The sequence below is a fragment of the Peromyscus californicus genome, unplaced genomic scaffold (genome assembly GCF_007827085.1).
Source record: "Peromyscus californicus insignis strain IS unplaced genomic scaffold, ASM782708v3 Scaffold_5__1_contigs__length_169319896, whole genome shotgun sequence".
Taxonomy (NCBI): domain Eukaryota; kingdom Metazoa; phylum Chordata; class Mammalia; order Rodentia; family Cricetidae; genus Peromyscus; species Peromyscus californicus.
In genome coordinates, this window is record NW_026294573.1 from 134,725,026 (window position 1) to 134,737,546 (window position 12,521).

General features: G+C 39.1%; 1 protein-coding gene across 1 annotated transcript; it reads right to left on the reverse strand.

The window, feature by feature from the left end:
• Positions 1 to 3,697: 3,697 nt before the first annotated feature.
• On the reverse strand, positions 3,698 to 4,218 carry LOC128097539 (low molecular weight phosphotyrosine protein phosphatase-like). The gene has a single exon (XM_052718132.1). The coding sequence runs from the start codon at positions 4,216 to 4,218 to the stop codon at positions 3,742 to 3,744; it is 477 nt and encodes a 158-aa protein (XP_052574092.1). The 3' UTR covers positions 3,698 to 3,741.
• Positions 4,219 to 12,521: the final 8,303 nt, after the last annotated feature.

Below are 12,521 nucleotides of genomic sequence, written 5' to 3' on the forward strand. Positions count from 1 at the left end.
TGAATCATGACATTACACTAGCAGAATTCAGGTGTTTCTGGTACATGGACTGCTCTCACCCAATGTGAGGTTGAACTGTTGACCTTGTGTACATCCTACTTCACAAATGAGTCTGTCAGATATGCTAAGCCTATAGGCTGAAGATGATGCCCCAACACTACAGAGAAACCTCAGGTGACTGTTCAGGCAGCTGGCTGTTTCTGTCAACTCACAAATTTTTTGGAAGTTGCTTGCATGCACTTCCTGTTTTTATTTTTGTTAGCTAATATTATTTCCTTCTTGGGTCTCTGAGGGAGTTGAAGATTAGTTAGTTATAGTTGAAGATTAGTTAGTTATAGTTGAAGACTAGTTAGGATAGAAAGTGAATTAGGTACATTTTGGACTTACCAAAATAGGATAGATAATGGAATTATTTTCTCTGAATTTGTCAAATACAAATGGACTAGACATTGTTTAGGTATTTATTACTTGTATATATTGTATATAGTTATTGTACTTTTGTATATAGTCTTTCTTATGTTAGTTATAACCTTTTTCCTTTTTCCTTTTTATTAAAATAGAAAAGGAGAAATATGGTGATATTTTATTTGTACTGAAATGTGCTTTTATTTGTATGTCAATAAAGTTGCCTGGGGGTCAGAGCTAATAGCAAGCCATAGCAGAGCTGGGCATTCATGGCGCGCGCCTTTAATCCCAGCACTTGGTAGGCAGAACTAGGTAGATCTCTGTGTGGTCAAGGATACAGCCAGCATTGGAGACACACGCCTTTAATCTCAATACCAACCATAGAAGATCTGGAGGTCTGTACAAACAGGCAGTGATGAGACGGTCATGTATTTGGGTTTACAACCAATGAGAAGGCAGAACAGAAAGTCTATATAAAGACAAACACTCAGGAAGTAGGTGTCTTTGGCTCAAGCGGTTAGCTGCAGCAGATGGGTAAGGCTCTTAGCTCTGATCTCTTGGCTTTCTTCTTCGCATTGGTTCTGTGTTTCTTATTTAATAAGATGGTTGGTTACATTTACAATGAAGACTCTTGATTTTCATAGTGGAAAGGCTAGTCCTACAAACCATGGGAGAATCCAGTATTAATGCCCTGGACACTACCATGATTTCCAGAGCTCACATGTTACTTTCAGACTGAGTTTAATTCCCAGAAATTAATTAGACACTTTTTCTCCTCTCTCCAACCCTACTCTAATTCTTAGTCTTAAAATATTATCTCAGCTGGGTGGTGGTGGCACTTGCCTTTAATCATAACACTCGGGAGGCAGAGCCAGGGATCACAGGGGATCTCTGTGAGTTCAAGGCCAGCTTGGTCTACAGAATAAGATCCAGGATAGGCACCAAAACTGTACAGAGAAACCCTGTCTCCAAAAACAAAAAACAAACAAACAAACAAAAAATCTCATGCCATAAATAGGAATAACTAAATTACTTGATGTAAGGTCATTTAGTATACTAAATTTATTAGCAAATTAATTGTACTCAATGTTAATATTGTACAAGTTATTAAAATTTCATTACTAGTAATTTTTAAGAACAGTTTTAATTAATAAGCATTTACTATTGAACATTATGATGCCCATATTTAAGCTGTAATTTCTCCTTATTTAAAATACTTTTCAGTGCTTACCAATGCCTATCTTAAACTAGAAGAATGTTCATATTAATAATATAAAAGTGATGGTAGATTTAGGAAAAGTCTTGTTTGGATTCATTTGTAGAGTCAGTGTACTTTGAGACCAGTCTGGTTGCTGTTGGTGGATTATTACCAAACTTACTCCCATTTTACTGTTTAGGGGTACACTCATGTAATTGCAGTTTTTAAGGCAAAGTCAGCGCCTCTAGGCTCAAATGCCTGTCACTAATATCCCCAGTAAGGAGGTTAGGCCTGATTAAAAAAACAGAGGTTTATTCAGTGTGTTATCACATTTGATAAGAGGAAGCAATAAAGGGATTCTGTGACTCTGAGTTCATCTTTGGGATACTGATATGAGCTTTAGGTTTATACAGAGTAAGAACTGGGTAGGAGGAGCTGTCCATGATGGCACAAGCCTGTAACCCCAGCACTCAAGAGGCAGAGGCAGGAGGGTCCAGACAAGTTGGCCTAAATAGGAGTTACAGTCAGGAAATCGAAAGGTACTTGTAATTAAAGAGTACCTGGAAAGATAGTAGTGTGCTTGATCATTGCCTTCATTCTGGTCCTGCAAGGTCATGCTGCAAAGGTTTGCTGTTATCTCACAGTTGAGATGCAAACTGATTCTGAAATGGTTGTTTCTGCTATAGGATGTGGCTTCCCAATTACAGGTAATTGTCTTCACTTGAGTGTAGTCTGCTCTGTATGTTTATCCATTTCTCGGGGGTAGTCTGAGTTCCATGTCATAAAGATTTATTTACTAGTCTTGTTTTTCTAAGTGGCTCATGCGTGTGAACTAAAGTTGTGGGTGAGGGGGCAGCCACACCTGTGTTAAAGAATCTACGGAGCTGAAAGGTTACAACCTTCTGGTTTGGGAAAGTAGGAATATTGCAGATTATTCTAGGCTCTCTTTGTCCCTTTATGGCCAATTGCTTCTCATCTCTAAGTCTGATCTAACATCCTATGACTACTGATATTAGCTGATACCTGGCTTCTGTGGGCATTTCTAGGTTTAGTGTGGTCCAAAATGAGGAATGGACAGTGGATAGTGGCAAGCAGAGAATAAGAAAGGAGACACTTCCAAGGAAAGTGCTTCAGTGGCTGCGATTTTCTTTCTTTTTTTTCACAGCAATGTGCTTATATTTTTCATCATTTTACTTTCTAACACTGAGAATAAGTACACAAACTTAAAATCAGACCAAATAAAAAGGCACATGGAGGCACTGTTTTAGCTATTTTTTTTTCATTTGTCAATAAGAAAGCAGGCAGACACCAGATATCTATTTCAGTTGTATTTGTTAACTTCCCAGTTTAACTCACATTCTTTTCTGACATATACCCTTATGAATTTGAGGTCATTTTTCTGAAAATGCACTAAAATTACTTATGCTTGCCTGTTAACTTTTTAAAATGCTGATGAAAGAACACTACAAATATACCACTATTGAGGCAAAATAGGAACAAAGCTTAAAAACACCAGACAAAATCCAAGTAAGAGTAAAAATGCTCATTTTATCAATCTGTTGCTCCCATCTCCACTGTATAGCCCATAGTGGCCTGCTGGAATTGCAGGCCTGCATTATCACATCCAGCTTCTCCTCTTTCAAATATTTAAATGCCTTCAGTGTCTGAGTTTAAACTCTTCCAATGTTAAATGGAAGGCTGATATGGATGGAGTTATTGTCACAAGAGTCTAGGACAGAGGTATAAGGCAAGCAAATGGCATCACTGGGAGATGCCCATGCACATACTCTACTTAGATCAGACTACTAAGGCTGGCTGAGCTCAGAGGCTGATCTGGACTTTATAGGTCATTCTTCCTTTATTGGGTTCTATTTTGTTCCATATTTGCTTGTTTCACTATTTTGTAATTAGGACAAGGTGAGAGGTTCAGTTAGTCTAAGAATGCTTAGCCACACCACAAACTGTCTTACTCAAATATTTTTATCCTTCTGAACATATTCATAATTTCCACCTACAGTTATTTTAAAGATGACAGTAAGTCAGATGAAAAGACAGGTGGGGCATGGGGCTAAGGACTGCCACCACCCTTGGGCATGGCTCTGGTGAGTGAGTTGACCAATGGTGGTGGGCAGGACCATCTAGTGAGTCTTCTCCAGGAAGACCTTGCAACACCCGAGGCATTGCTGGTACACCACTTCGAAGTCAGAATCATTGCCATAATAGGGATCTTCAATAATGAGTTGTTTCTGTGGATCACAGCTCCCAAGTAACTCAATTTTAGCTTTGCAGTTTTTAACCTGATTACTTCTTCTATTCAAATCTCTCAGATTGCTTTCATCCACACATAGTATATAATCAAATGTGGCAAAGTCTTCTCTTGTAATCTGCCGTGCAACGTAATTCATGGGGATGCCATGTTTTCTCATGCAGCTCTGCCCAAGATAGTCAGGGGGCTTCCCCACTTCATAGGTGGATGTAGCTGCACTGTTTGTCCTCCAATTATCTGGAACATTTTCATCAGTTACCAATTTTCTGAAAACTGCTTCTGCAGTGGGTGACTGGCAAATGTTACCGAGACACACGAGCAACACTGACTTGGTCCCAACTTCTGCCATCTTTCAGTCGACTGTGATTTTCTTATCTGGTCTGTCCCTAGTCCACATTCAGGGTTGAATGGAAGAGCTTAAAAGTTTATTTGTCCTTTTAGAGAATCTAGTATACCTTTGTTGATTGTGCTGCGTCTTCACTAGTTGTTTTACTTTTTGGCTGGATATTTAAGATCATACATATCCCCCCCCAAATGACCTTTATTTATTTACTTTTTTCAATTGTTAAAATCAGCCAAGTTTCCTCAGGAGCTACTCTTAGGGATAGAGGAGGAGCCCCTGGCTCCTGTCGTTTTCCCCTGCCAGTTGTACCATCTGCTAGGATGGCTCAAGGTCTTGCTGACCATGTGACTCCCTGGAAGTACAGAGGATATATATGTATATCCCCCACTGTGTTCATCCTCCTCTTTTCAGAATGTACACTGGACTTCCATAGCCTCTTGATCAAGATGACAGAAGACTCACTTGAGTTGTAGGATGTTTTTGTTTTTTGAGAGGTCTTCTGAAGCCCAGAAGGACTGGGTGCTTGTTGAGGATGAACATGACTTTGAGTTTCTGATACTCCTGTTTCTACCTCTGGAGTGGCTAGGATTCTAAGACTGTAGCTACTACTCCAGGTTAGGTGCTGAAGACCAAACCAGGGCCCCTGGTATGCTAGAACAGCATTCTATCAACTGTAGGATCTTACATCTGTAGGATCTGTAGAATGCTTTGAAGGGTGTCAAATCAACCCCTAGGACCTAGTTGGCCTAAGAACAGTTCCAATTTGCCTGTTCTCTTTCTGAGATGTATATAAATGTCTCTGTGTTATTTTAACTTTATTTTATGTATACAAGTGTTTTGCCTTCATGTGTGACTGTTTACCATGTGAATGGGGTACCTGCAGAGGCTAGAAGATATCAGACTAAAAGATCATTGTTAGCTGAGATGTCTATACTGGGAATTGGGCCTGGGCCCTCTGGAAGAGTAACCAGTGCTGTTAACCACTGAGACACCTCTTCAGCCCCACAACTTCCACTCCTTGCTGCTGCCCTTTTTGAGACAAGGTATAACACAAATTGCTAAATGGTCTTATTAATAGAAAACCCAGAGCCAGATATTGGGGTGAAAGCTGAAAGATCAGAGAAGCAGAGTAAGCCAGCCACACATTCTTACCTCTATGAAATCTTCAGTCTAAAGAGAGCGAGTTCCTGTTTCCTCACCCCTTATGGATACTTTCTGTGTCCTGCCATATTACTTCCTGGGATTAAAGGCATGTGTCACCACTGCCTGGCTCTGTTTCTCTCATGTAGCCTGGTGTGGTCTTGAACTCACAGAGATCCAGATGAATCTCTGCCACCCAAGTGATAGGATTAAAGGTGTGTGTCACCACTGCCCGACCTCTATGTCTAATTTAGTGGCTGGCTCTGTCCTCTGATCCCCAGGTAAGCTTTATTGGGGCACACAATATATCACCACACAAGGTCCCACTATATGGCACTGATCAGCCTGAAATTTAGAGATCTACCTGCATAGTGCATTCCTGCTGAGCTCCTGGTCTGGCTTCAAAGAGTAGCACCTAGCCCTAATCCTTCCTTTGTTTAGCCACACCTTTTGTTTCTCTTACCTTTTATTTCTTTTATCAACCTATGTGAATCTTGTCTGAGAGTAAGGACAACGATCAAAGGCCTATGCAAAACTTGGTTTAGGAAACCCCTAAAAACTGTGGTACCTGATAAATCAAATAATTTGCACTGGGTATTGTATCTATGGAAGCTCCTATCAGGTTGCTTTAAAGGTATTGAAATTAGCTGACTAAACTGTAATTAGAGAGAAATAAAAATGCCCTAGGCAAAGGGATAATGCTTCAGTCCTTCGAGGCTGGACACCTCTGTAGCCATGAGAGGCTGTATTCATTCTTAAGATGCCTCTGAGTCTTCCTTCCATGGAGTTGCATGAACCCACACACCTGTGCTGTGACAAACAGTTACAATTGGTGCCCAATATGTGGCTCGAAGAAGGAAAAGGATCTAAAGAAGGACAGAGGAGCAGATCTTCTTAAGAAATGGAGGAAGTGCTCTCAGGGTAAGAAGACTCCAGGATCAGCAGGGTCGTGGGGAATTTAAACTCCCCATCTCAGGAGCAACAAAATGTACAGTTGCTAAATGCTTGTCAAAATAAAAAGCGGTAACTGCATAATTTTTAAAGATAGAAATAAAATGGCTTCTGGGACAGGAAGTAAATAAAGGAAAAAGACCTTTCTCAATAGAGAAGAGGGAGAGGGAAGGAAAGGAAATAAAAGGAAATTTCCCATTAGAAAAGGGAGAAATTTTTAATAAAAAATAATACTACTAATTCCATAAATCTACCTTACGGCTCCCCTCAAGGGAAATAGTCTCACTTGGAGTTAAGGGCTCCAATCAATGACATCTCCTTTGGAGATATTAATTAGCACTCCAGGTTTCTCAATCTTACACTGTTGCCAATGTACCCAGTCAGATTCTTTGTTGGTAACCCTCATCTCACAGAACGGTAGATTTATGGAATTAGTAGCATTAATCTCTTGTCCTTTAAAACCAGATGCATGAAACATATAAAACTTATTAGGATAATCTTGAGTAGTATTGACTATGAATAGCCATACTTGAGACATTATTTTTAGACACTGAATTCCATTTCCCATGCAAATAGGAATTACTTATACTCCCACGGTGTAATTGTCAATCACTTTACCCTCCTCCATTGGCTGAGCAGGACCTCGGTTGTCCTAAGGACCAAGTAGCCAAGAAGATTCATTAACCACTACAGGAATATTCTTATCTCCCCAACCTACTGCTATGTTAATTGGAGGACTGGAGATATAAACCCAATAATTATGATCCATCCCTTTTACCTGCACCTTTACCATGGAAAGCATGGTGTAGCATTCAAAGGCTTGTGAGTCATGTGAAGAATCAAAAACTCTTAAGCTGTCCCCAGGTAAGAGGATTAGTTGTCTGTTGCAAAGGTCTCCTGTGTCTTGACTTCAGCAGAGGCATTCCTGCATCGGCAGCATCTTGGAGATGTCTTTTGCTCATGGTAGATTTTTATCAATTTCAATGAAATCCACAATTTATTACCTCCTGTGGAAACATAAACATAACCTTGTCCTTAACACTTTCCCTGGACTACTTTGATGTTAAAATATTTATAATACATGAGCTGACTCGATTCAGCAATTCTTTCCATAACTCAATGTTGTTCTTGTTTTATTAGCATTTAAAAAATTTAAAGCTAGTGGGGTATTATGTAGTCTATTTCTGGGGGTCCTTATATCTCCCTTCTGTTTAACAAACACCTCTTTTAGGGTGAGGTTAGATCTCTGAACAATTGCTTAATTTTAGCATTGGTATAGGGTATCAGAATCTCAGCTGGATCCATACCTGACAATTGACGAAGTCTTAATCTTTCCTTTATGATTAGTTTAGAAATCTAGGTTTTTAATTGTTTACTCTGTTTGTGAGCTAAGAAAATCCATTCCAAAATATAATCCTCTCTCTGCATAATGAGTCCAGTAGGGGAATGATTGAAGGTAAAATTACTAAAATACACCTCTTTGTAATGTCTAATCTATCCATATAGGCATTTTGTAATTTTTGTTCTACTAGGGCTAATTTTGTTTTTTAACCTCAGCTGTTAATTGTCTTGGACTGTTTAAATCTGAGTCACCTTGCAAACTTTGAAACAAATTAGTTAAGTCTTGAGGAGACAATCCAATTGTAGGCTGCAACCAGTTAATATCACCCAATAATTTTTGAAAATATGCAGTCGATCTCTCCTAATCTGTATCTTCTGTGGCTGAATTCTCAGTTTACTTAATTTATAGCCTAAATAGCTAAGAGAATCTCCTCTTTGTATTTTTTTAGGAGAAATTTGTAATCCTCAACAAGGTAAATTTTTTTGTACTACATTAAAATAGTTTTTTTTAAGGTATCTGTATCAGAAGCAGCCAATAAAATATCATCCATATAATGGTAAATAACAGACTAAAGAAATTGTTTACAAGTCATTTTCAGTGGTTGATTTACAAAATATTGACATAAAGGTGGGCTACTGACAGTGGCCCATACTCTAAATTTAGATAGCCGAATCTTGTCCTATCTTGCCTTTGTACAACATGAATAGCACATGACCTTCCCTTATAATTTTTTCTGATGCTCTTTCCAGTTAAACATCAATTTAAACATCCTAATTTAAACATCAGTTTATGAGCTATTTCTAAAATTGTAGGAATATTAATTTGAGGTCTCCATTGTTGTAACAAATCTCTCCCCCATAAATTCATGGCTGTATCAGCCACATACATTTAATCCATTCTACACTCTGTTTTACTTGAGATAAGGTTCCAATGCCTACAAATTGAGTAGAGACTTCTTGTAAAGGCCAATTAGGATCCCAGGATTCTTGTAAAATTGTAGATACAGCCAGCATCAGAATCCAATTATCCTTCAATCTCAATCCCATTTAATTTTACTTTTAATTTAGGCTCTTCATCATTGATAACTGTTTGCCAAAACATCTTTTCTCCTGTATTTCCAAGGCCTCCAGTTCTACATATCAGAGCCATTTTGCATTTAAGATATGGAAGCAATAATTGAGCATTTCTATCACCAGCTTTTATTTCCATGGCTCTTTTTACATATGCCATCTATAAAAGCATTAAAGGATTTTAAGAGGTAATGTTAGGCAATACTCTGGAGTATTTTCATAAAATCTTAAAAAGAGGATCCTTTTTTTTTATAGATCCCAAGTAACAGATTAATGCAACTCATCAATTATTAACAATGTGGATCAAACATTTTACCTGTATTTTATTTAGTGGAAAAATAATTTTGTAACATCTTTATGAGGAAGAGATTATTTTCTATGGGTTTTTATTCTACTAATCACATTATTTAATAAGCTGACAACCCAATCTGTTTCAGGTGTTACATTTCTATATAATTTAACCAAGAATTTCTAAAAAGCAACATAAAGAGCAGAGCCAAATTTTCAGTAATGATCAACAGACAAGAGCATACCTAATATATAATTTTTTTTAGAGGAGATGAATGTAAGTCCAATTTTTTATTTAGTTAGTTATGCAATAAACATTTATTGTGACTACCAAATTTATGGTGACTACCAAATGCCAGGCAGACAGTAATTGTCTGTAAAGAGTCAAGTCCAGAGACACATAAGTAAACAAGGCCATGTTCATGATATCATATAATAGAAGAGACATAAGAGCCATTGTGAAAATCTAAAACAGTCCAGGGAAGGAAAAGTAATGCTCTCTATGAGCCAGAGATGATAAAGAATCTGAAAAATGTAGGAGATACAAGAATCAAATTGTAAAATATTCTATTACTCACTGAAGAAGAGTAATAATAATAATAATAATAATAATAATAATAATAATAATAATAATGAATCCTGCCAAGTTCTGGACTCACCAGCTATGAGGGCATCAGGGACTGGAAAGTCTAAACCATGACTTTTATTGGCCCAGCCTGGAGCCTAATATATAATTTAAAATTATGAATTCTGTTTCTTTAGTTTATCTACCATGAAAACCAAACATTCATCCAAACATTTACTAGACAATCAAAAGAAAAGAACATCCTCTATACAATGAATGATTAATATCTCTGGAAATTCAAACAGCATCGACTTAGCATTCTGTGTCCTGACTGCAACCGCTCTTCACCAGAAGTTGAGACCATTTAAAGTCCCATGAAGGGACTACTAATAATGAGTTATTCCCACCATGAGGGAAAAACAGAAAACATTTCCCATGAAGGGGGTCTTTAATATTGAGTTATTCCTGCTCTGAGGGAAAATAAAAAAAACATTTAAACCAAAGTTAAGCAAACAGACAGTAAAATTCTAAGCTCTGGGCTGCTGTTCAGGCTGCAATAGTGAGGTCACCTATTGATTCTTTGTAATTCAGATGCTGACAATCAGTGCTCACAGGCAGAAAGAGCTCAGAATTTTAGCTATCCTGAAATTTTTATGTCAGAAAGAGGCTTTTCTTCCTCTATTACTACTGGGAAGAGGCTTTTCTTCTTTCCTTTATTTTCCATTTATGGGGCCTTTTAGTTTTTAGGCCTAGTTTTAATATTTTTCCTCCTTTTACCAGGAAAATCCTTTTTTCTTGATTAAAAAATTTTCCCTTTTCTATAGGGAAATTTCCTTTCCTTCCCTCTTCTCTTTTGGTAAGATTTCCTTTTTTATTGTATTTCTGTCTTTAAAAATTGTGCAGTTACCACTTTTTATTTTGACAAGCATTTTAGCAACTGTACATGTTGTTGCTCCTGATATGGGGACTTTAAATTCCCCATGACCCTACTGATCCTGTAGTCTTCTTATCCTGAAAGTGCTTCCCTCCAGTTCTTAAGATGACCCACTCCTCTGCCCTTCCTGAGATCCTTTGTGCCTCTTCAAGCCACTCATTGGGGGCCAAATGTCACTCTTCATTGAGACACGGGTGTGTGGGTTCACGCAGATCTGTGGAAAGAAGACTCAGAGACATCTTAAGAATGAATCTATCTTTTTTTTTTTTTTCCGCCAGGCCGAGCTCCAGGAATCCAATCGATGAGACAGCAGAGGGATTCTATGGGCAGGGTGTGTTGAGATTATGATGAGAAAACATGCATAGATGACCAGACACACTAATGGAAACCCATGAACTGTAGGCCAATAGCTGTGGAGCCCCCATAGGACTGGGCTAGGCCCTCTGGATGTGTGAGGCAGTTGTTTAGCTTAAACTGTTTTGGGGGGCCCCCAGTTAGCCAGTCAGGGGTATTGGGATCTATTCCTGGTGCATGGGTAGGCTTTTTGAAGCCCAGTGCCTAAGGTGTGACACCTTGCACAGCTTTGGTGGGGGGGGGGGGGGAGGTGTGTAGTGGGATGGGAGGGGGACTTACGACCTGCCTCAGCTGAGTGTGCCAGGCTCTACTGACTCCCCAGGGGAGGCCTTGACTTGGGGGAGGTGGGAATGAGGGGTGGGTTGGGGGGGAAGGCTGGGAGGTAGGAAGAGAAAAGAGAGGGGATCTGTGGTTGGTATGTAAAGTGAATAGAACATTTCTTAGTAATAATAATAATAATATTAAAAAAAAAGAATGAATGTAGCCTTTCATGGCTGCAGGGGTGTCCAGCCTCAAAGGACTGAAGCACTTTCCCTCTGCCTAGGGCGTTTTTATTTATCTCTAATTGCAGTTTAGTCAGCTAATTTCCATACCTTTGAAGCAACCTGAAAGGAGCTCCGAGAGATAAAATGACAAGTGCAAATTACTTGATTTCTCAGGTACCACAGTTTCCTGGGTTTCCTGAACCAAGTTTTGCATAGGCCTTTGATCCTTGCGGGACACTCTGATTCTTGACTCTCAGACAAGATTCACATAGGTTGATAAAAGAAACAAAAGGTAAGAGAAAGAAAAGGTGTGGTTAAACAAAAGAAGGATTAGGACTAGGCGCTACTCTTTGGAACCATGCCAGGAACTCTGCAGGAAAGCAGCAGTATGGTATGTGAACTACTTGCCTTGTAAGATTGAGGCTCAGAGTTTAGGTCCCCATAATGCAGGTAAATGCTTGGTGGGGCATAGTAGACTGCCTGTAATCCAGAGCTGGGAGGGTGGAGACAAGGATCTCTAGGGTAAGCTGTCTAGCTGAACAAGGTGTATAAGCAAGCTCTGGGTTCAGCTGAAAGACCATGCATGTATGAATAAGGTAGAAAGTGATCAAGGAAGACAGCTGATGCTAACTTCAGGCCTCCACACACTCATGAACACATATGAATATGCATATACACATGCATACCACACACACACACACACACACACACACACACACACAGACACACACACATAGAGACACACACATACACAGACACACACACATAGAGACACACACATACACAGACACACACACACATACACAGACAGACAGACACACACACACACACACACACACACACACACACACACACACACACACACACACACACACACATCAAAAAAAATGCAAAAAAATTAACAATGAGGGCCCTGGGTATTTAACTCAGTAGGTAGAGTGCTTGCCTAATGTGGATGAAGCCCTGTATCTTTAGTTTAACCACACCTTTTCTTTCTCTTACCTTTTGTTTCTTTTATCAACCTATGTGAATCTTGTCTGAGAGTCAAGGATCAGAGTGTCCCCCAAGGATCAATACAGGGCTTGCACAAACCCAGCACTGCATAAAACTGGATGTGGTAGTATGGCCACACACACACCTGTTATTCTAGCACTCAGGTGGTGGAGGCAGGAAGATCAGA